The sequence below is a fragment of the Lytechinus pictus genome, chromosome 7 (assembly GCF_037042905.1).
Source record: "Lytechinus pictus isolate F3 Inbred chromosome 7, Lp3.0, whole genome shotgun sequence".
NCBI lineage: Eukaryota > Metazoa > Echinodermata > Echinoidea > Temnopleuroida > Toxopneustidae > Lytechinus > Lytechinus pictus.
Window position 1 is genome coordinate 36,832,013 of NC_087251.1, and position 25,355 is coordinate 36,857,367.

General features: G+C 33.8%; 1 protein-coding gene across 1 annotated transcript; it reads left to right on the forward strand.

Annotated features, from left to right (window-relative positions):
* The first annotated feature begins 1,588 nt into the window (after positions 1-1,588).
* LOC129264446 (WD repeat-containing protein 74-like) lies at positions 1,589-24,020 on the forward strand. The gene is made up of 9 exons (XM_064102602.1): positions 1,589-1,692; positions 2,577-2,774; positions 4,099-4,242; positions 6,078-6,179; positions 7,874-7,974; positions 10,483-10,538; positions 13,460-13,602; positions 21,019-21,075; positions 22,486-24,020. Exons 2-9 carry the CDS (start codon positions 2,628-2,630, stop codon positions 22,699-22,701), a joined length of 966 nt encoding a protein of 321 aa, XP_063958672.1. The 5' UTR covers positions 1,589-1,692; positions 2,577-2,627; the 3' UTR covers positions 22,702-24,020.
* Positions 24,021-25,355: the final 1,335 nt, after the last annotated feature.

Here is a 25,355-nt window from a genome sequence, read left to right on the forward strand (position 1 = left end):
AATGTTTGGGAGCAAAACTACGGAACTATTCGCTTTTAGACGATATTAGACTTTTGCACGTTTTCGGCGCATTTTAGGTGGATTTCAATATATTCAAGCCAACTCGCAGCACTTTGGACACTGATAGTTTAAAAACGAGCACATGGACCCCATATTTTTAATATTTTAATGCTTTTAGAATATATTCCTCTACAAATCTAGAGAGTATGATGAAAATGACATGGATTTTGAATGTTTGGGAGCGAAATATGGAACCATTTGCATTTTAGAGGGTATTAAGAGACTTTTGCATATTTTCGGCGCTTTTTAGGCGATTTTCAAGCCAACTCGCATCACTTTGGACAGTCATAGTTTAAAAACGAGCAAATGGACCCCATATTTTTAAGATTTTAATGTCTTTAGAATACATTATTCTACAAATCTGGAGAGTATGATTAAAATGACATGGATTTTGAATGTTTTGGGGCAAAACTACGGAACCATTCGCATTTTAGAAGGCATTATTAGACTTTTGCACGTTTTGGACGCATTTTGGGCGATTTTCATGCCAACTCGCCTCACTTTGGACACTCACAGTTAAAAAACGTGCACATGGACCTTATATTTTTAACTTCGCTACACCTTCGATATGCATTCCTCTACAATTTAGCCGAATTTGATAAAAATGACATGGATTTTGAAAAAAGTGCATCTTACAAAATACTTTTTTAATTTTTGAGTAGATTCACGTCTTTGAAGATTTGTTTTTTTTCCGAGTTTTTGCACCATCCTTGCCAAATGAGGGCGCTGTTGACTGCCAATAGATATAGTTTTACCAATTAAAAGACCTTCTCTTACTTTGGTATACACTTTATTATATATCTTGAGAATTTGATGAAGTTTGATGCGGTATTCACTGAGTAAAGATGATTTAAACTCATTTGGTGAATTTGTGAGGTCTAAGAGAGGCATAATTCTCTTGATTGCGCAAGATTGCATATCATTCAAATACGATGACTTTGAAGACCCGTAGAAAAAATATAAGCACATGAACCTATGTTATATTTTGCATTTTCATAATACATAGATACCAAAGTAACTCTCTGCAAAATTTGGTGAAAAAGACATGGACTGCATTTTAACTGTGGAACGTCCTTAACCAGACGTTGCAGCAATTCAGGGAATTACTGAGGATTGATATCAAATGCCACAAGACACTTTTCAAAAGTGATAGTATAATGATTTTTTAATTGTGTGCTGTGTACAGCATTGGCATACCATAGTCCTACCTGTAGATTCCCCACAGGCAGGATGGTAATGAACCCTTGAGTGGATTTGACCCAAATATGTGCAGTTCACTCAAAAATCATCTAGTACTTTGCAGTGTCCTCTTATATCACTCATTTTCAATTATCAGAATGAGAATTTTCTCCATGTAAAAAATGTTACTTAAAATCAATTTTTGAGAAAACAGTTAGCTTGTGTGCATGTCCTTTTACCTTTATCTAAAGTTTATAAGCATCTGCTTAGATAATCATAACAAACTTGTCTGTAGCTATAAATCATTGACTGATTTCAATTTTATCATTACTTTGTCTCACTGCAGGAATAGATTTGAAAAAGAATGCAGCATCTAATTTCACAGACCTCACAACTTTAGAGAAGAACAAAGAAATTACATCGATATGCTGGTCTGGAACTGATGAAAGACAGGTATAAAAGACTCATATCATGCCTTCTCAGTTCATTCCATTTGTTCATGCTTGAATTAATCTTTTGTAATTTCAGTCTTACTTTTAAAGTATACTTTTAAGTAAATATTGATTGATTTTTGAGAGGTGTTACTGTGATTAAAAAGACTTTTACTGCAGAGTGTGTGTGTGTTTTAAGTTAGACCTACATGTTTTATTAACTTTCTATCACATATGATTGTCTGTAAACAAACCTTGCACAAGTGTGAGTGCATATATGATCATAAATTTTACGCATTATCTGTAATAGCTCAAGAAAGATCACCAATAAAAATTGTAATGTAAACAACAATAACATTAATAATGATAACTTGGAGTTATACAACAATGGATATCTACATGTATGTCCTTTGAACACTGACAAGAGCGACCCCCACATCAGTAATTTGCAGTACAAGGCATGTTTTATAAAGCTGTTCGTAAAGTTATGCAGGATTTTACCAATAACTGGAGTGTTAAGTGCTAAAATGTAAGCCAAAACCTTTCTTGTCTGAATAAAGGTATGACAAAATTTCATATGATTTCATTTGAGCATTCTATGACAAATAAAGTAATTTGCACTGTGATTTAATGTTAACAATAATAATGTTGTTCAAGGCCTTAAAGTTCAACATTTTCAGGCAACGCCATTTTTCTACAAGGCACGTTTTGATATTGTAGCAAAAATAAGAAAAAAAATAATGTCTAAATAAATCTTGAAGGCCAATGATTAAGACATTGATTTGAATCAAAAGGGCATCAATGCCAAATGAATTTACACCCTGGTAAAGTCATGTTAACTAATGAACAGAGCTCTAAGAAAAACCACACTTGTGAACATATTTCCTTGATTCGATTCAATATCAGGTTCTTCTTGGTTTAAGGAATGGCACCGTACGAGTATTTGATCCAAAGAAGATGGTCTATGATGAAGACTTCCTAGAATGTGATACAGACGAAGATGGCCTCTTCAAGGGGTTAGCTTCCCTTGATGAGGACAGACTCATCACATGTCAAGAATCAGGACTGGTCAGAGTTTGGCAGAAAGGACAGTCAGAACATACAGTAAGTACATCTGGCTCTGCATCTATGTGTATTTGGGGTTGTGGTTCTGTCTTGTCTTTCTATCATATGGTCGTGGGTTCAAATGTTAGCTATGGTAAGTTTTCCTTCAGCGAGAAATTTACGCACATTGTGCTGCACTTAACCCAGGTGAGGTGAATTGGAACTTGGCAGGATTAATTTCTTGAATTCACCGAGCGCTCAAGTGCAGCTTGAGCTAAAGCCAGGGTAATTGTGCTAATGAAACTTGGAACAGATGATAATAGATGAAGCTACATTAATGTCTATTTAATATTAATGTTGTTACTACTTGGCTTGTTCTCTTCCACCTTAATACTTGCTGTTCTTGACAGTGTTATTTTTTATACTCAGTAGAATTATATTATTATCCAACCTAAATCTTGTAAACTTTTCTTTGCTCCCTGTATTTCTGTTTTTTTTCAACATTTAAAGAATGAAGAAACCTTTGGAACAAGATAGCTTGAGTGAAAACAGAAAAATCAAAGAAACAGATCAGCAAAAGTTTGAGAATAATCAGGCAAATAATGAGAAAGTTATGAGCATTTGAATATTGCGATCCTTAATGCTATGGAGATCCTCAAATTGGCAATGTGACAAAGATGTGTGATGTCACTTGTGAACAACTCTCCCTATTACTTTAGTATACATTTCACTTAAATTGCCTCTTATCACACCTATCAGTAGATCATGTGTTTTTTCTATAGGAGGGCATGTAATACAGATTTTTTAAGAATACATCATGGATAAAGAGTTTGTATCACCATAAGGGTATTTTATAGTCCATCAAAGGGAAAGTTGTTCACATGTGACATCACACATCCTTGTCGCATTGCCAATAGGAGGATCTCCATAGCAGTAGTGATTGCAATATTCAAATGCTCATAACTTTCTCATTATTTGTCCGATTTTTCTCAAACTTTCTTTGTTCTTATTCTTTGATTTTTCTGTTTCGACACAAGCCTACTTGTTCCAAAGTTTTCATTTCCCTTTAATAATGCTTTATGAAGTTGCCCAATATTATAAAGTTACAGCACTGTGATTTTTCCCTTGTAATTCTTCATTATTCGGGTTCATGGCCCAAAAATATCTTGGTGCAAAGATCTTATGGTAATTTGCAAATAAATGCTTAATTTCAACTCTTGTCATTCCCACTCCCTTTCTTTCTCTCTATTTTCACCCCACTTCTCTCTCTCTCCCTCTCTCTCTTTCTGCCCCACTCTTTTCTCTCTTTATCTTTTTTTCTCAATTCACTCTCCCTTGTATCTCTCACCCTTCCCGTTCTCTTTCCAACCACCCCTCCTTGAAGACTGAAATTAAAGCTGGTGCCAACTTGAGTAGGATGAGACAGAATCCACATAGGAGGCAGTGTATAGCAACAGGTGGAAAGGAGAACGACCTCAAAGTATGGGATCTTGAACATTCCGCTGAGCCAATATTCAAGGCAAAAAATGTGAGTAAGGTGGTTCTCTATGGCCACAGACTAACAGATTCATTGTTTTTTGTGACAGGTTAAGGACTTGTTTGAAATCAGTAACACAACATATTCGGCCCAAACATTCCAGCAGAAAACTCAGGGTTGATTAGGTCAGCCAGTAATATAGTGTTAATTACTAAAACTTAAAAGGCACATTCCTTTAAATTCAAGATGGGGGTTTGTTATAATGCAAAATAATCACTGACATCGTATCCAGAGCAAGTAAAAAACTGTACATGATTCGTAGTCTGAAAAAGTTCAACCTCTCTAGAAAAGACCGGCTAGCTATCTACGACCCATACTAGAGTACTGTGCACCTGTGTGGCACTCGTCCATAACAGCAAATGAATCAAAACAAATAGAATCTATCCAGAAAAGAGCATTGCGTATCATTTTTGGCAAATATTATTACTCATATGATAATGCACTTTCATCTTCTGGCCTTACAACCTTGTATGACAGACGTGTCACTTTGTGTATGAAATTTGCACTGTCCCTTGAAAGTTCTTTCCCCATCGGCTACCCCCCAAACAATCCGAATTTAGAGCCCTCCGAAAGAGTGAGAAATATAGACTGACGAAGTGCCGCACAGAACGATACAAGAAAAGTACCATGCCCTATCTAATCAGGCTTTTAAATGATAGATGAGTAACACATACATGTATAATGTTTCCATGCAGTTTAAATGTGCTATGTATTTCCCCAAATGAATTGATCTTATAATGTATTAATTACCCTTTTTATATCCATGTTGAATATTATAAATTTCCTATGTAGGTTCAAGTAATTATATATTCGTTTATATTGCAAACACCAGACAAACGAAACAATTGCCAATTTTACAAATTATGCCTTTATCCTATTTTGAAACAATACCCCATTTATTTTGAAACTTAAATAATAATTTGCTGAAAGATGTTTGTTAACCCCCCCCCTCCCGTTCCATATATCTTTATCTCCATTATGTTGAACCTTTTCGATTTTTTTGTTCAGCAGGACCGTTTTTCTTCTTTACGTTCTACTTGTAAATGCTCCATCAATTATATGTACATGTATATTTTTCTGTAACTCCTGCCAGTAGGCCTACTCATAATTACATGTAGCATCACTTCTTATATCCGCTTCCTTACACACACTCAACTTATCATTACTCTAATTTTGGAATCATTATTGTTCATTGAAATTATTACGGTTAATTGAAATTAGTACTGCAAATTAGAATCATTATTATTGTAAACTTGAATTATCACTGTATATTTGAATTATTATGGTTAAATTGAATTAAGATTATTATTGTAATTGAGATTTTATTCATGTCTATGTGCAATTTATATGTTTTTATTGTAAATTCAACGGCAATTCAGCCTTCGTGGCTGCTAAATTGAATAAAAATATATCTTGAATCTTGAAAATGAGCAGTATATTTGATATTACTTGCTGTTTGTCGTACTCCCATCATATTTTTCTTTGTTGGTCATTGATCAACAAGGCTACCGGTAATTGCTCTATTTTGTACATCCCTCATTGAACATTGATTGTTTTTGTTGTTGTTGTTGTTTGCGCTTTATGTTAAGTTGTATTTCAATACCTTGAATATTCATTTCTATAACTATGTATTTATATGTTGAGCATTTCTACACTTGCATGTATTGACTTGTATCTATGCTTTTATGAAGAATGTTATAAAATCGATACAAATCTTTGTGAATTTTGGTTGATTAATATTTCCACCCCAATCCCATCAGCACATCATTGTATATAACAAGAAACTCATAGTCTGTATTTTGCATTTAATTGTTTTGCATCACTAGGTGAGGAATGATTTCCTAGACCTAAGAGTTCCTGTATGTGTGAATGACATGCAGTTTCTTGCTAATTCATCAAAGATTGTAACCTGTACAGGCCATCATCAGGTCAGTATTAAACATACTTTCTTGAATTTAATTTAAAGGATCTCTTTTATTCTGTACAAGAGAAATTGGCAAGAAGATGACAAAGCAGAAGGAGAATAAAAAGAATAAAGAGAAGAAAGTGGAGAGGAAGAGGGTGATATCATTATACAGTGCGTCCCAGAAAAAAAGGAAAACCGGGATTCCCATGTATTTTTCTCCAAAGGCAAATAAATTATAATATTTCATTTACATAATCATATAATTCAATTATCCCTCTTTATTCTGATACCTAACATGAGACGAACACTTCACGCATTAATGAGCAAGACGAGTTTGAAATTTTAATGTCAAAACAAAGTTGCGCAGAAAAATTGAACTAGATTGGTTCGAGATACGACGACCGTGCTTAATCGACGATTGGCTCATTAGCATTTCTTTTGTAATCTTTGTTAAGATTCTCTCACTGATCCCTAAAATGAGAGTAGATTCGGATTCACACATCAGTTTCTGTGTAAAATTGTTTATGATATGCCTCAATATTTATTGTTAGTAATCTGCCATGCGTGAATGACTTGCTTAGCTGTTGGTTTCGAATATGAGATGAGATCCCACTCTTTCCATGGGTATAAAATTTATAGTAAAAACATGTTTTAAATGTGAAATCTTCTTTCTGAAAGCGGGTTTCCTTATTTGTGGGACGCATTGTATATGTATTGAATTTAAAAGCCTTTGTAAAACTTTGTTACAAGACTAAAGTGGCCTTTGGTTTTGTTTCCATGGGTGAGTCTTTGTGAGAATTTGAAATGGATTTTAGAGGTATCTAGCACCCTCTCTCGGTATTTTTTTTCATTAACCCGACCAAAATGAATAAAACTACATGTTATTTTGTTTTTGGTATGAAACCACTTCTTAACCATGGAATGGACTGCAGATTCAGGATGTAATCTTTGTAGCTTTCTGATGTGCAATCACTTAATTTGTAAGATAAGTGTTCAAAGTGGTCTATAAAAAATTAATAAATGAAAAACACAGAAAGTGGGTGCTAAATACCCTCAAAGCTAATATCTCAATTTTCATAAAAGATCTAAAAGATCACTTAATGAAAAAGAGCTTCAAAAGCTACTTTAATTTTGTAAGATTGGAATGCAATACTTGAGTATAATTTACATTACGCTTAAAGTAGTTCTTACTGTAATGTTTTCTAACAAAAAGAGTGCATATGTTATACTTGTGAGAATCAGAAGTATGTAAACCATGCTCCTCATACAAATATAAAAGTAAACTGTGCTCTTTATCATGAAAGTGCATTTCTCATTGAAAATATAATTACTAAAATATAGAATCCTTTATATTTTCTCTCTTAAACAATATGGCCCGTATTCTGAAATCGGGTTAATTTAAAACTGGTTTAAAGTTGTGGTTTAACTATGGATAGCCAATAGTGGCATAAATCTCTAACAGTATAATTTCAATGTATCAGCTCATTTTTCTATCAAATCATTTTTAACTGTTTCGGAAGGATAAATAGGATAGCTCTCTTCACCATTCATGAGTTAGGAAAGAGAACAGTAAACCTGAGAAACATGCAATGTAAGTTTGACATTTTTGGCTTTCCGTGATTTTAGCACAGATTTAGACCATGATCTAAGTTAAACCCGACATCAGAATACAGGCCTATGTCTCTTTCTAATTTCTGATTTTTCTTATTTACGTAGGTGAGGTTATATGATCCCAGTGCAACACAGAGAAGACCTGTTCTTGATATTTCATTTGATGAATATCCTCTTGTCTCAATGGCATTAGTTCCTGGTGATAAGTGAGTATAATTCACTCGATGACTCTCTTTCATGAAGCATGTTATCAATAATAATAATAATATGCAACATTTATATAGTTCTTAATGCAATGTTTCTATGCGGTGTATACTATAACCCAGGCTTTAGCACGGCTAACCGGATCGGATGCTTGAGCATTCAAGGAATTTCTTCCCACCGGGTACCCATTTACTACACATGGCATGGGTGGAGAGTGGCAAATGTGGATAAACGCCTTGCCAGAGGATACTATCTACTGTGCTACATCACCTCAAGTTACATGCACATATTATAAGCTCTTTAAATTCTGTACTTTGATTGGTGTAGAGAAAATGTCATAGATTCCTCCCGTTTTTGTCTCACCTGCATAGCAGAGTGAGACTATAGGCGCCGCTTTTCCGACGGCGACGGCGGCGGCGGCGGCGGCGGCGGCGACGGCGGCGTCAACACCAAATCTTAACCTGAGGTTAAGTTTTTGAAATGACAGCCTAACTTAGAAAGTATATGGACCTAGTTCATGAAACTTGGCCATAAGGTTAATCAAGTATTACTGAACATCCTGCCTGAGTTTCATGTCACATGACCAAGGTCAAAGGTCATTTAGGGTCAATGAACTTAGACCATGTTGGGGGAATCAACATCAAAATCTTAACCTAAGGTTAAGTTTTTGAAATGTCATCATAACTTAGAAAATATATGGACCTAGTTCATGAAACTTATACATAAGGTTAATCAAGTATCACTGAACATCCTGCATGAGTTTCACGTCACATGACCAAGGTCAAAGGTCATTTAGGGTCAATGAACTTTGGCCGAATTGGGGGTATCTGTTGAATTACCATCATAACTTTGAAAGTTTATGGATCTGATTCATGAAACTTGGACATAATAGTAATCAAGTATTACTGAACATCCTGTGCAAGTTTCAGGTCACATGATCAAGGTCAAAGGTCATTTAGGGTCAATGAACTTTGGCCAAATTGGGGTATTTGTTGAATTACAGCCATAAATTTGAAAGTGTGTTGGTCTAGTTCATAAAACTTGGACATAATAGTAATCAAGTATCACTGAACATCCTGTGCGAGTTTCAGGTCACATGATCAAGGTCAAAGGTCATGTAAGGTCAAAGAACTTTGGCCACGTTGGGGGTATTTGTTGAATTGCCATCATATCTCTATAAGTGTATTGGTCTAGTTCATAAAACGTGGAAATACATGTAAGAGTAACCAAGTATCACTGAACATCTTGTGCGAGTTATAGTAGTTTTCAAAATCAGCACTGCTGCTATATTGAATCGCGTGATGCAGGTGAGACGGCCAGAGGCATTCCACTTGTTTATATTTGTACACAAGTTAAATGAATCTCGTTAGCTATGGAAAGTTAAAGCTCCTTTCATAAGCTACTGAAATCCTGTACTTTGATTGGTCTCGAGAAAATGTCATTTACGTCTCCAGTCAAGTTTTGATCACAATATATATGTAACAGGGACTAGATCGGAGGCCCATAACAGGAAGCTTAGTGATTTGTTCATACATTTGGATTTGTATGTTTGATAGCATATAATGATATTTATATATATATAATAAAGCATTTTTGTAGGTCTCCTTCCCTTTCAACTTTATGCTGTTATTGAATTGTACAAAATGATTTAATTGTTGTATGATGTATAAATTGAACTGTAATTATAAATTTTGAAAGAGGAAAACGAATGAATTGAATTGAAATAAATGCTAAGCTTTGCCCAGATCAATTTGGTCAATTGGTTTGCAGTTGGTATGGCAAATACAGGAACCAAGTTTTCTCTATTATCAATGTCTGTATGGTTATGGACGGACAGCGCCCTCTATCATCGTGAATGTGTAAAGGAAGCAATCTGGCATATGTTCTATGCATGGTTCACTTAAGGGTTCCGCAACAAAAAATTTTATGATGGATTGCAAATTTTAAAAGAACAGCCCTGATTGGTCCCTGTTCAGTGTTTTTAACAAAATGCGCATGCAGCAATGATCTGGATTGGCCATTGACATTCAGCGATTGATCACAATCCTTTGTGTTACCAAGCCCTGATTTACAAGAACTTAGAGATCTAGGCTATATAACACAAAGCTTACCTGTAGTACTTGATAATAAGGATAGTTTTTATACTTCATGTCATTAGATGGAATTTATTAGCATCCCCAATGTGTAATTTTTTTCCCATATGATCAAACTCTACAAACAACAATATACATAAAATGGAATTTTATCCCACAAACAAAAACAATTACAGCCATGGGTATCTAGAATGATATTTGTAAAAAAATATATATATATGAGTCGTAATAGCTTCAAACGCCCCCACATTGATCATTGTTGGCAACCAAAATCAACAGTAAGATCTTGTGTTACGGCCCCTGATTATAAGAAAATCTTGCATTGTAACTCAAAACTACTTCATGAAAGTCTAACTTGGCTGTTTTTTGTACAGAAAATTAATGTAAATGATATTTTACTCCAATTTTCATTGACAGTGCAGTACTGGTTGGGAATACACAAGGTCGGATGGCAGAAATAGATCTGAGAAAAGGTATGGTACTCATTATTGTAAAGGGGACATTTTATGAAAGTTATCAGCAACAAGTAGAGTTTAAAATTTTCAACAAAATCCTTGGTTTTGATTGACTGAGGAGCACTGGCCTCTGAATGTTCCTATGGTAACTGTTGGAGAAAGACAACTTGTCAGTGCCGACAACTTTCATCAAACAGTCCCCTGAAGATATATGTAATAACATGACCATTGTGTATACAAACTTTATTTATTAATATTTTCGAAACGTAAAGAGATTTTATGACTTTTTTGTTTGAAGTCTCGCTCAACTTTGGAGACCAAATTCGCAACATACGGGTATAGCATCGCGACGCCACATGACTTTTTACGAGACAATGTCATGCCGAAAATGGCTCATTTTTATACTTTGTATACAAAGTCTGTGGGAGATGAAATTCATAATAGGGTTATTGTTTTTGTCTCACCTGCATAGCAGAGTGAGACTATAGGCGCCGCTTTTTCGACGGCGGCGGCGACGGCGACGGCGGCGGCGGCGGCGGCGTCAACACCAAATCTTAACCTGAGGTTAAGTTTTTGAAATGACAGCATAACTTAGAAAGTATATGGACCTAGTTCATGAAACTTGGCCATAAGGTTAATCAAGTATTACTGAACATCCTGCCTGAGTTTCATGTCACATGACCAAGGTCAAAGGTCATTTAGGGTCAATGAACTTAGACCATGTTGGGGAAATCAACATCAAAATCTTAACCTAAGGTTAAGTTTTTGAAATGTCATCATAACTTAGAAAATATATGGACCTAGTTCATGAAACTTATACATAAGGTTAATCAAGTATCACTGAACATCCTGCATGAGTTTCACATCACATGACCAAGGTCAAAGGTCATTTAGGGTCAATGAACTTTGGCCGAATTGGGGGTATCTGTTGAATTACCATCATAACTTTGAAAGTTTATGGATCTGATTCATGAAACTTGGACATAATAGTAATCAAGTATTACTGAACATCCTGTGCAAGTTTCAGGTCACATGATCAAGGTCAAAGGTCATTTAGGGTCAATGAACTTTGGCCAAATTGGGGTATTTGTTGAATTACAGCCATAAATTTGAAAGTGTGTTGGTCTAGTTCATAAAACTTGGACATAATAGTAATCAAGTATCACTGAACATCCTGTGCGAGTTTCAGGTCACATGATCAAGGTCAAAGGTCATGTAAGGTCAAAGAACTTTGGCCACGTTGGGGGTATTTGTTGAATTGCCATCATATCTCTATAAGTGTATTGGTCTAGTTCATAAAACGTGGAAATAAGAGTAACCAAGTATCACTGAACATCTTGTGCGAGTTATAGTAGTTTTCAAAATCAGCACTGCTGCTATATTGAATCGCGTGATGCAGGTGAGACGGCCAGAGGCATTCCACTTGTTTATTCTAATTGTTCTGCTTTATTAATTCAGGGTTTAATTTAGTTGTTAAATGGTCTGTAATAATTTCCATTAAAAAAAACAATGAGAAACAAAAGATGAAAAAAACAAAGAAATGCATAAGGAAACAATTAACTTTCCCAATTTTTCTTTGTGGAAACTTTAAATTAGATTACAAAGATGACATCTGGAAAAAAAAAAAGAATATTTGAAGTGAAATTGGATGTTAAATATGCAAATAATGATTTTCACAAATAAATTTGCATATTTTATTCATAATAAATAAAAAAATAATCATTTTCAGCATTTTTTTTTATACTGGCTTGTAGATTATGTGGTAAAGAATGTGCGTGCCTAATTTTGGCAAGATCGCGGGAACGGCGGCTGAGATCAGAAGGGGGTACCATCATCAAAATGACAGTGACTCTTATTTTTATGCCCCCGCAGACGAAGTCCGGAGGGGGCATTAAGCGTTGCCCCTGTCCATCCGTCCTCCCACTTGGTTTCCGCGCAATAACTCGAAAAATATTTCATGGATTAAAAAAAAAATTTGTGTAGGGAAATGATACCAAAATACAGGCTAAGTTCGAATTCGGAGTCCGCAGGTCAAAGGTCACAGCTCATTAAATATGCAAGTTGGTTTCCGCATGATAACTTATGAAATATTCAATAGATTGAAAAAATTTTGGGTGTGTAGGTAGATGACACAAAAATACAGGCTAAGTTCGAATTCGGAGTCCGCATGTCAAAGATTAAAGGTCACAGCTCATTATATATGCGAGTAGGTAGTGACAGTAGTCAATCCCAGTTCAAGACACTGCTGCAAGTAGCTGTATTGGAAAAATTGATGAGACAGCAAGACCACATTTCCATATGACACAATGAAGTGAGGGATTATCCACATCAAATGACCCAACTGTCATAACTTCTGTCAGAGATTATTATGGAAAGGGTGAGTTTTTAGGTCAAAGGTCTGAATTTATTCATTTTTAATATGCATATTGGTTTCTGCACGATATTGAATTAAATCGTATTGAATGAATTTCTGATCGCGGGGTTATCTGTGTCCTTTGGACACGTAAAATTTCTAGTTTTAGTTATACCTAGTTCCCTCTTTCTTGATATGCGCCACAATTGAAATTGCGGTCTTAATTGTAGTGATTGTATCAGGTCGTATCAGGTCATGTGAAATCAGTTGTGGCAATTGTATTGATTGTAGAAAAATTGAACGGTTAAAAGATTTTTGCCATCAGTTACAAAAGGACAATCACGGCATTTGTAAAGGATTGCATGACAGGGAGAAAGAGGTATTAATCATATCATGAAATGCTGGTTAATTTGCTTGATCTGCTGTTTAAAAATTGTCAATAGAATTTGCTGTCTTTAATGGTTTTATTCATTATAGAGATCTTCAAATAGTCTCATTGGGCTCTTAAAGTTTAGAGTGTGAATTTTTACTCCATACACACTGTATCATGACCTGATGATGATTCATGATTCTTTTCTTTCTTCAGGTCAAGTAGGGCGGATGTATAAAGGTTTTGCAGGAAGTATACGAGACATGCAGTGTCACCCTACCCTTCCCCTAGTAGCTTCTTGTGGTTTGGATCGATTTCTCAGGGTACATGATATACACGATGGATCATTAAGAAGCAAGGTAGGTCTATCTCTCTTTCTACCCCTCTTTCTATCCCTTTATTTTAATTTTCTCTCCCCCTTTCCCTCTTTTCTTTATATTTCTCTATCTCTTTCTATTTCCATTCCTGTTCTCTTTGTTTTGAAAAAATTAACTGCATAGGATCAACTTGAATTATGTTGCTGTCCTGGGGTGGTATTCTGAGATCCATTTTTATCTCGGATGAAATAAAATATTTTATCCCCGTTAAAATCAGTGAGATAAAATACCCTTAAAATCTTTCCAAATTGGTATTCTGAGAACAATTTTATTTTCATTTTATCTCTGTAAGACACACCTATTTTTTAATCAATATCCAATTAGAAACGCGCTTTTATAGCTCTCTCCTGTCACTCAACCAATGGAAATCCATTCCGCCAGGAGGTGTGGCAAAGGAGTGAGATTGTGTCAATTTATTGACTTCAAATATGCTTGCACTATAACACGCTTGCGCGTCTTTACAGAGATTTCTTTTAAACAAAAATGACAATACTATCATCTTTTTTTCGAAGTCTATATCACATCTTTTCAAGCATCATTTCAAAGGGAAAATTAGTAAAGAGAAGTCTTATGAAATACTTTCTGATTGTACAGGAATAACGTTAAGGTGTTATTCTCAATAAAAAAAATTTTTCCTCATTTTCATGTCAACATTTGGGGTTAATTCACCTAGAAATATTGATGAAATCAACGTCACAGAGATAAAATAGCCCCTACCCTCTTTTAAGTTTATTTAATTGGTTTCTTCAAAGTAAAATGGGCGCGAGCACATCATCCACGTTGCAATGTCCAGATACGCGATGGGTATGTCTACGCAGGCACTGTTCTGTTGCGTATCATTTTAATATAGATACGCAAGGTAAACTTTATATGCATGATAAAATTTTGAGTTTTATCTGAGAGATAAAATGTCATCTCAGAATAGCAATTTAATTTTAAGAGATAAATAAAATATTTTAAAGATAAATTACCTCAGAATACCGCCCCTGTTCAATTTTTATTGGTTTGACTTGTCAATTTAATTTTGATTTTGTTTTATTCTGATATGGCTATATGAAACATGAGATGTACAAATCTTTTTAAAAATAATTATGTCCATTTTATATGAACATTTAGGAAGTCTGGAAGTTAAATACAGAGGTTTTTTTTTATTGTCTTATCCTTTAATGTCAGTGGTGAGCTGACATGTTTAAAGGGGAAGTTCACCCTGACATAAAGTTTGTTGTAAGAATGAAAAACTAATGAAAAATAGTGGTGAAGGTTTGATTGATAATTATCAATCAAAAATTTTGAAGCTCATTTTTTTTTAGGTTTTTAATTTGTGATGTCAAATGTGAGCAGCTACCCAGACATCCTGATTTTTTTTAAAAATCAACGAAATGCCATTTTATCAAAGAATTGAAAATGATTTTATTGTACCATCAGTATATCAACAGACAAATTATTTCACGTCCGCTCCAGAAAGAAGAAATTTTCTAGTCATGAACCATTAGAAAATTGAAATGTCTGAATTAGAACTGCTAGTTTACAACAAACTTTAGTTTTAAAATTCTAATTTATAAAATACAAGAAAGCAAAGTGTGTTAATATTACATTGCAAATATCACCACATGCAAACAGTTGTCAACAGAGATCTATTTGTCATCTGCTCTTGAAATTCTTTTTTTCTTGTTCAAAGGTAGTCCTTTCTGCAATATTTGGGTCCTGATTCGGCATTCATGATCATAAATAACCATCATAAAAAACATGAATGTTATTGCCAGTTGCCTTCTGGTGATAAACACAGTATCTGGGCCATATAACACAAAACTTAGTGATTGATCATAAGATGGACTTCTGCGATTAATCATACACAATAATCAATGCAATCAATTATATAATTCTTCCCTACAATCAATCACTAATCTGTATGTTACAGGGCCCCGATTGTGTACTTCAGCGTGCCATTTCATCAACTCAATAGCGCAAAATCCATCACAATTTCTCCTCCATAATTTATGATTTATTTGACAGTCATTGAAAGATTACAAAATGGCCCTTAAATATTTATGAAGCAATATGCTAAGGTTTGACAGAAGTGAAATGAGAAATGAGAGGATTGATCTAAAAGTGAAGGTGACAGTTATGTAAATATTTGAAATAGATTTATGAAGAGAGTAATCAGAATTCACCATGAATGTACCATTAGCATAGATGAACAAATCAAACTTGAAAAAAAAGGATAAACAGTTGGAAGTCACTGCATCTGTTGTGATAATTGTGAGCTTCAGAGTTAATAATTGCATTACTTTTAAAATCTTTAAAATATTTAAAATATAAATGCCAGTTGTAGATATCTTTCAGAATTTAGTAAATTTCTATCGACCCTTTTTCTGTGCATGTACATGTAAATGCTATGAATGAATGTCATCATTAGATTGCCATGTGTTAACCCTATCAGTCTATGGGTGGGTAGAGGGTATTATGCCTCCGTCCCCCTCGGCATTTTGTGCAATAAATTTATAACATGAAAAGTTTGCTCTGTGACACTTCATGACTATTTACTTTAAAATCTTGCTCAGTCTGTGAGACCAAATTTGTGACATAGTTCCAATATCATACCCAAAATTGATCAAAAGCATGATTTCATGCACAAATCCTATATGCAGATTTTTTTTTTCCAGCAAACATTCAAAACTCGAGCATTATCATTTGAGGTGACCACACACCTTACAATTGGTCTGCGACCCAATTTCAGAATAAAATGTAGTAGAATGTGATGCTAATATTGAGACTTGTGATATCTTACAGTGTAATGTTTTAAATCATCGTACGAATACCTATGTTCAAATCTGTTACTACAGTGCGTATAAAAAAAAAAAACGGGACAGTTTTGAAAAGTCTATACAAAATTTGTTTCAAATTATAATAGCTATATTTTGATGTTAATAGATGCTCTTAAATCTTATCTTTGAAATGCAATTTAAAAAAATAAATTTTGTTCATGCTTGAGCGAACACGGGACGTTTTTGTCAGGGGTTCAAAAAGAGGCTTGCGCCAGAATGACAGAATATGAGTAATAGATGATCAGACTTCTTGCTAATCAGCAGACTTCCTCTTAACCTTTTCATTATCTGTGCCATAATTTTTTGAATTATGCTGTCAAATTTATTTACAAATTTATTTATTTATTTACTTGAATTATTTTGTTTTTTTTTCAATTAAATCTCTTTTACCTTTGAATTTTCCCTCATAAGGAAGAAAAGAAGACTTTTTGTCAACCCAAGCAAGAAGATTTGCATTATTAATTGGGAAAACTTGTAATTATTCAAATCCTTTTATTATGTAAAACAAATTATGTTGTGGTACCTTTAAAAGACATGAATCCATTTTTCAACGGGTTATTGATTCCTTGACCAAGTTTAATTATTATGCTTGACAGGGCAAACAGGAAGGGATTCAGATCTTTCAACGGCAATGGTGTATTGAGTCAATTTTGAAGGAGCTAGGTATGGCAGATCGGGAAAAATGTAATATAATGATGTGAGCAAGCGAAGTGAGCACAAAAAATTCCCACTCTTTTATTACAATATCAAATTTTGTGATAGATCTTGACATAATACTCAGAAAATAATATCATATTTTACTTTCTATCTTTCCTTCTATTTCCTTTCCACTTTTTTTCTTGGTCATTATTTTTTTTTTAATTGAGGGGGGGGCATCCCCAAACCCCTGCCCATCTGTATGACACTGTTCAAAGGGCACCATACCTTTGTAGCACACAATGAAAGGATTTTAAAAAAAGTTCAAGCTCTCCCATACTTCGGTGGAAAAAAAAAAATTTTTGCTTGAAGAAGGAATATTCAAAGCTAAAAGAGAACATATTAAAAAGAAACAACAGAACAATTCAAGCAAACAAATAGATTTGAAAATGAATTTTGACCGCATAATTTGAAAATTGTGGCAAAGATAATGAAAAGGTTAAGAGGAAGTCTGCTGATTAGCAAAAAGTCCGATCATCATTTTTATCATTTTATGCCATTCTGGCGCAAGCCTCCTTTTTAATCCCATACAAAAACATTCCATGTTTGCTCAAGCATGAACGAAACTAAATTTTTTAATGACATTTGAAAGATAAGACTTCAGAGCACCTATTAACACCAAAATATAGACATCATAATTTGAATTTTTTTTTTTATAGACTTCAAATCTGTCCCGTTTTTTTTTATACGCACTGTATACTATCATCCTTCTTAGAATAAAAGCGAATTTAATATCTAGTCGTAATGACGTCATAGCAGTCATACGATTGGCTACGATTTGAAACTAATTTGGCTGTACTCCGAAATAAAGGCTTGCAATCTTTCAAAATGGTTATATCTTTCAATAAATTTAAACCTCAAATAAAATGATATGTTTCATTCACATGTTTAGAAAATGAGCAAAATGCGAGTTGTTCCAAAATTGGATCGCGAACAGTCGTAAGGTGTGCGGTGGCCTTTACATGAACTGATTAAGATCAGTTGATTTCAAGTTGCTTATGATTTGGAAAGTATTACATCGCACTTAAAGTCTGCTTGAGCCTTATCAATTCCATGCACATTTTCATGTGAAGGAAATAAACCCCAAAAGTGTGTGTCATTGGTTAAATTAAATTCATTTTGATTGAGTGCACAATCAAAGTAAAATATCTTTGTATTCATCTCTTTTTCATGTATATAAACAAGCTTCTCAAGCATGGAATGGGCTGAAAATTTCAGAATATAATCTTTGTCAGTAGTTTTGGAAAAACCAATTAATAAATCTGTAAAAATTCACAGAAAATTGCAGAATGAGGGTGCTTTATGTAAATTCAAACTCTAATGGCTGTATAAACTGCCAATTTTGAATTCCAACGACCGAAAAAGCATCTAATGACTACTATACTTTTGTAATAATAATAATAGGCATTTATATAGCACCATGATCTATCTAGAAACATTCTATTCCGAGGCGCGATGTTATTATTACCCTGGCTTTAGCTCGAGCTGCCTTTCAGCTCATGCATTCGAGGAATTAATCCTGCCGGGTACCATTCACCTCACCTGGATTTAGTGCAGCACAATGTGGATAAATTTCTTGCTGAAGGAAATTACGCCATGGCTGGGATTCGAACCCACAACCCTCTGTTTCAAAGTCAGAAGACTAATCCACTGGGCCACAATGCTCCACAATAATAAATATATCGAAAAATAATAAATATAAAATTGTTAGATGATACTTGAGTTATGTATAATTCACATTACTGCTTTTTTTTTTACCAAAGCTGTATCTATAGGCTTTAATGTGAATTCCTTGATAATCAATAAGACCAAGGATTGCTAGAGATTTTGATTAATTTTAACTCTCCGGTATTAAAGGGACCCTTACACTTTGAAAGTTTTCAATTAGAAGGTGTCTTCAGTACCAGACTAGTCACTTGCCAATTTACTCAACGATTTATGTATGCACATGTAATCTCTGTTTATACATGTTCAGAGCATTTCTCTTAACTGATATCCTGTACTGCCAATAAATAATGGCCAAATGGTTTGCTATGCTGTCAGTTCTTCCATGATTTACATCGAATGATATCTTCGTGTAAACACAACCATTATGAAGGGAAGAGTTCTGAAAATTACCCCTTCATGTCCATAGATTCAAAGACAAATATTTCAAACAAAATCATCTTTAGATATCCAAACAATAATGATAATAATAATGATAATAAAAAAAAATATTAATGATAAAAATAAGTATAATAATAGTAATAATACTAATGTCAATATCAATGATGATAGTAATAATGACAATAACAATAATAGTGATTTTGAACATGATGATAACAGTAATAATACTGAAAGATATGATTACAATTTTGACAATATTTGTCATACTTTGAACATATCAAACTCAAAAGAATGATAACAAGGTTGATTTCTTACTATTAGGATAACAAATACAGTTTACATTGTCTGACATGCAGATTAGCTTATTTTTCTTTCTTTTATTTTCTTTGGCCATCAAGTATGTTTTTATTGAAATGATATTCTGAAAAGGTTTGGTAAACTTGGTAACAATCTTACTCTATTTTGTCCTATTCAAAAGGGCTATGTCAATAACATGATGAGCCAAATAGTTTGAGGAGCCAAATATTTTAAGGGGCCAAAAATGGCATATAACCCAAAATTTCTATTAAAAGAAGTTGCAAGCGAGTGAAATGACCAAGCAAAATATTTGATGCTTTTAATATAAGTAAAGCTCATTTTGTAACAGATTTTGACAATATATTTACCTTTTTTCTTTCCTTTTCTTCCCTTTTCTCTATTTTCTTGGTGGTGAACTTCTTTTTTTTTTTTTTTGGGGGGGGGGATTGGGTGCTTCTCTTCCATTTTCTTACAAGCAAGAAAGAGAGGGGGAAATACATTGAGAGAGAAATAAAGATGGGGTGTCATAATTGGCTGGTAAGCCGTTGGGGAGAAGATTTGATTTTGATTTGATTTATTTATTTCCACATTCCAATAACAAAAGTATATACAAGTGTAATAATTTTTTCTCAGCATAACATGACAATAAGCAAATGACATAATGAATAGCATGCATACATACATTCTAACATTCAAATTGAAAAAAATTATTATACCTGATAACTTCCTTTTTTTAGTGTTAAAACAAATAGCAGAAAAAAAAGATATATACATATATCAACATAATACATTTTGAAATGTGGGAGATTTCCATCCTGAGCTTAGAGCTTGAAATTGATGGAGGCCTGGAAAGGAAAGGGGAAAGAAAACCAGACAAACAGTGCAATAAAAGAGACTTATCTTTTATTGCACAAAATAACAGGAATATTACCAAAAATGTACATAGGGAAAGACAAATTTAGAATGAGAAAGTTATAATCATAATGTTGATAAAAGTAAGAATGCGAGAGTGCAGGTGCGGGAATGGGGGGGGGGGGATTGTATTATCGGTTGGTACAAAACTCACAGAGATTTTAGGCATAATATTTCAACAGTGTATTTCTCTTCAGAACAGCTTTGAATTAATAGAGTGTAGAGCATAACTTAATGTCAGGTGATAAATTATTCCCTAAATCTGCACCGTAATGTCTAATTGATTTGTGTGCTATTATTAGTTTTGGATTTGTTAAATGAAATTGTTAAGTGAAATATTATAGGCCTATGTATATTTTAATACTAGTATTTCTATCATAAAATTAGATTTTGTATTACAAAGGTAAAAAATGTTGCTCTTTCAGTTCGATCGCTCACTGATTTATTTATTTATAATTTTTGCTATTTATGCCATGCACTTGGTTGTTTTATTTTGGAAATAACATTCAATGAATAAAAGTACATACAAAAATTATTTATTGTCTCTCTCTTCTCATTTCAGATTTATCTTAAATCCAAGCTGAATTGTTTACTATTTTCATCCAGAGACTTCACCCAGGTATTTATATGTTGTATCTATGTAGTTTATTAAATACTGATATAAATATTTTATGATTTTTATGCATTGAATGTTATCAGTTCAGTTGATTGTCATGTTTCACTCCGTCTTTTATAAATGACATTTCTTATTTCAGGCAATTTACATTTTTGTGTCAATTTAATTGAAATTTAGTAAGTTTTATGGCAGACTTTCTAAATAGAAAAAAACTAAATAGTTACACCTCTCAAGAGATGTTTGAAGAAAGATATCAGTACTATAAAATACAGGATTATGTCAAATTAAAGTGTGTGTTTTTTAAAAAAATCACAGGAAGAAATGCAAGTTATAATAAAAATCATAGAAATAGGGATTAAGCAATTATGAATAATGAAAGAGTGCACTATGTCCATCAAAGATGAGAATATTAGCATAATTCGAGAGAGATGGGGGGGGGGGGTTATGATGTGATTGTGGGTATGCATTTCTAAAAAAATCTAGAAAATTAGCAAACTTATGTGAATATAAGTAGTAATATCTTTACTTGAATCTCTGCCATTAGTGATGTTAAGTAGTTGACCTCAAACGGCATTAGTCAATTCAGTTGCGACTGTACATGCTAATCAGATATTCAGCTCAGCTATCGCTTAATGAAGACAATATGCAAATGAGACCTTAGATGCAAGATCCATTGATCTAATTTCACAGAGCAGATTTGATAATGAGTATTGTGCCCATTGTCTTTTCATTAGTTATAATCCAATTGATTAAAGCAATTTGCTGTTAGAATGGAATATTGGTTATGTAGACTATGAAGTGATTGGATGTTGACTGTATGAAGAAATTAATTGACATGCAAGGGTTAACCTAATATAATGGATCTTTGACTGTATTGATTGTAGGAAAAGGTTAATTGATAGGAATAACTTTACCTGCTTTGTAAAGTTAAAAGAGAAATTAATGTTACAATGAAATAGTTTGCCACAACAGTCAATTCCTTCATGTAAGTTATTAAAGAAATTCAAGTGTAATATCCATAATATTTAAGTTTGGTGTAATGTACTGTAAGTAAGGTATTGTTTGCAGGAAATTTTAGGTGAATGATATTATTTTGGACTGATCAGATGTGTCACAAGCTGGTAGGCCTAGAAAATTAGATAAACATTAGCTATCAACAACATAATTTTCATTATTTTACTCTTTGTGTATTCATTAAAAAATATCTGGGTTTTGTAGTTGTTTTGTTTTGGTTTTATTTGTTTTTGTTTTTATTTGTTTTGGGTTTTTTTAATGTGAGGGTGGCAATTTTCGGCAGCAATTTTCCATTTTTGCTTCACAACCTCAATATTGAAGAGTTCATATTCACATGAAAGGTTGCAGTCATCATGTGTACCTGATCGAAATGTGTTTGATTTATTTGTACTTGTCTAGGATGAAGATATGCTGGAGGCTGGCAAGAAGAAGAAGCTTGTTGAAGATGAGGAAGAGAGTGAAGAAATTTGGCAGAATATGAAGACGATTACAGACACAAACCCAAAGAGTGAAAAGAAGAAGAGGAGGAAAACCAAGGAAACGAGTGAAACAGGGAAAAAGGACAATCTAGCCGGAAGAAAAAAGCTGAGATCTAGTAGAACTGGGGAAGCCTGACGACCGGAGAATCTCAATAGAACTGCAAGATTTTTTATCCATGTAACATGCAAGAGGTTACTTTATGGACAGATTGTTGATTATTAAAGTATTATGTCATTCCATTCTTCAAAGATCGTATCAGGAACATTGACTTGGCCACAGTAGGGGATAACAGACCTGCCAACCAGTACGTTTTAGCCGTATTTAGTACGTTTTTGCAACCAAAATATGGCAGTACGTTTTTTCTTTGAAAATACGTTTTTTGTTTTTAAAAAAAAAAATTGTAATTTATTGAGAAAAATAATCTCTATATGTCTCTATTTCATGAAACGTACACAAATATGGTTATTAGATCAATGTTATTTCAGGTAACTTGTTTTTTTTTCAATCATTTTGTTAAAACCAGGGTGACGATATACACATGTTTTAATGTTTTTTTTTTTCATCTGCAAGAGCAGTGCGCATTTTAGCTTGCATGCAGCTTGAGCGCCGCGATGAGCGAGTGCGCCAAGCATTTTATTATGAAATACACTTTTTTTGGGAAAAATACAGTTTTTTTCATCACAGAATACAGTTTTTCATTCCCAGAGGTTGGCAGGTCTGGGATAACAACCCCGGGACCCGTAACACAAAGCTTAGCGATCATCGTAGAACATTTTGATTACAATTGATTGTATTGGCTACGATGTACAATTAATTGTGAAAATCAAGCGTATGATCAGTTGCTAACCTGTGTGTTACGGGACCCATATCTCAAATTGATGTGAACTTTTGACCACAAATTACAGAAAACTGGATTCTGTATTTCACTACTGGGTTAAGAATACCAATATGTTTATATTTTATTTATGTTATTTGTTCAGAAAGTTCACTTTTTATAACCAGTAACCCTTTTTAAAGACTTAACAATTATGTTTACTTTGACATCTTGGTGACAAGTTTATACAAATAAACTTCAGGTTAACAATATTTGGCCATCTTTTTTAGAAAAAAGATTAAGGTTCATGTACCAGGCTGCAAATAAATGGAAATAGACCTTTATGAACTGTCACTTCTAGGCTATGGAACTTCCAACACTTATGTAATTCCTTTGGGGCATCAATTTATAGATGGATGCCTTCAGCTCTCTTACTAATTAATTGTTCGAGATATGAATATTAATCATCACCAACATTATCAATCACAATTTTTAAAGATCAAGTATTAAAGCATATTGTAAGAAGACAGGAACATAAAATTTCTTGTTCTTTTCTCAGATTGACAAAAATCATTGGAAATTCTGTAATTCATGTAATCTCTTTTGTTGATGTTAATAATTAAAGAATAATAAGACTGTACATTTTTAATGTGACCTGTCTGTTTCATGTAAATGTTGTAAATGATAGTGCAATGGTGATTATTTGTGAGGGTGTGTCTATCTGTCTGTCTATCTGTTAGTGTGTGTGGGTGTGTGAGAGAGGTTGTAATGACCTACTTCTGTGGACATTTTCTTATACTTTACCAATCAATCAGGGATGTTCTACAACCGGGGACGTCCCTGGTCCTGAACAACATGCCATTAAATTCCTTATCTCATTACAAACCATTTCATATAGTAAGTGGCTGATTTGTAAAAAGATCAAGTTGTGTTAGTAGGAGGTAGGAAGCATCCACGATTAGAAAATTATGCTCACGCTATGTATTACCATGAGCACGATTAGTGAATTTAATCAAGGAGCTTCCAACAAGCTCCTTGATTAAAATTAATTTTTTTTTAGTGTACTAGACTGCAAACACATGTCCCCACTTGACGATGTATGAGCGAATCCCCAAATGTCAAATTAAAAGACTGTGTGTATGTGCCTGATACTAAGTTTTCTGTCCACTACTTTTACATCAACACACAGTATTATACTTCATCCATGAATCCTGAAAGCAACCCTTCATATTTGATTTGATTTATTTATTTATTTATTTACTTGTTTATTCGTTCATTTATTCATTTATTTGTTCATCAGTTGATGTATTGATATGAATGAGAAATACAAGGAAAACACAACATTTGACATTTTATGAATTACAAATAAACCTTACACATGGTGAACCATAAACCTTCTCCACGTTAAATAAACCTGTAAGTAACCCCCCCCCCCCAAAAAAAAAAGCATAAACATGTGTGCAACAGCAACATAGAATGAAGTGAAGCAAATTGGAGGATTCCAAATCTAGACATTGTGCAACCCCAAACTGCTGTGATGAATTTTAAGAATATCATACTATTACGAAATTCTGAAAGAAATTCGGATTGTAAATGTACTTGGACTATATATCGAAATGCATTTGAAAATGTTCCCCCTATTAGACTGCTTATGAAAATTGACCCCTCCCCCGTTCTCTCTCCCTCTACCCCCTCTCTCTTTCTGTCTCTCATTCCATATCACTCCCACCCTTTCTCTTCCCTCTCTCTCTTTCCATCTACTTCCAATCTCCCTCCATATAAGGTCTTTATATTGATTTTATTCCACAGGTATTCACCCTACAGAATAACACGTTCATATCTAAAGAAGAAAGTAACCAAAGTATAACCATTCTAAAAAAAAATATTCATTACCCATTTTCAAATACTTTTTTTTTCCAGTGGAGGGGGGGGGGGAGGTATCAATAATTGCAATGTCTGCCTGTCTCATGTTCTG

What these genes read in the sequence shown, in the direction of transcription:
- LOC129264446 (XM_064102602.1), top strand. Translation starts at nt 2,628, where the DNA reads ATGGTCTATGATGAAGACTTCCTAGAATGTGATACAGACGAAGATGGC. An exon ending in CCTGTACAGGCCATCATCAG is followed by an intron (nt 6,180 to 7,873) that starts GTCAGTATTAAA and finishes TTATTTACGTAG; the next exon opens with GTGAGGTTATATGATCCCAG. An exon ending in AGAAATAGATCTGAGAAAAG is followed by an intron (nt 10,539 to 13,459) that starts GTATGGTACTCA and finishes TTCTTTCTTCAG; the next exon opens with GTCAAGTAGGGCGGATGTAT.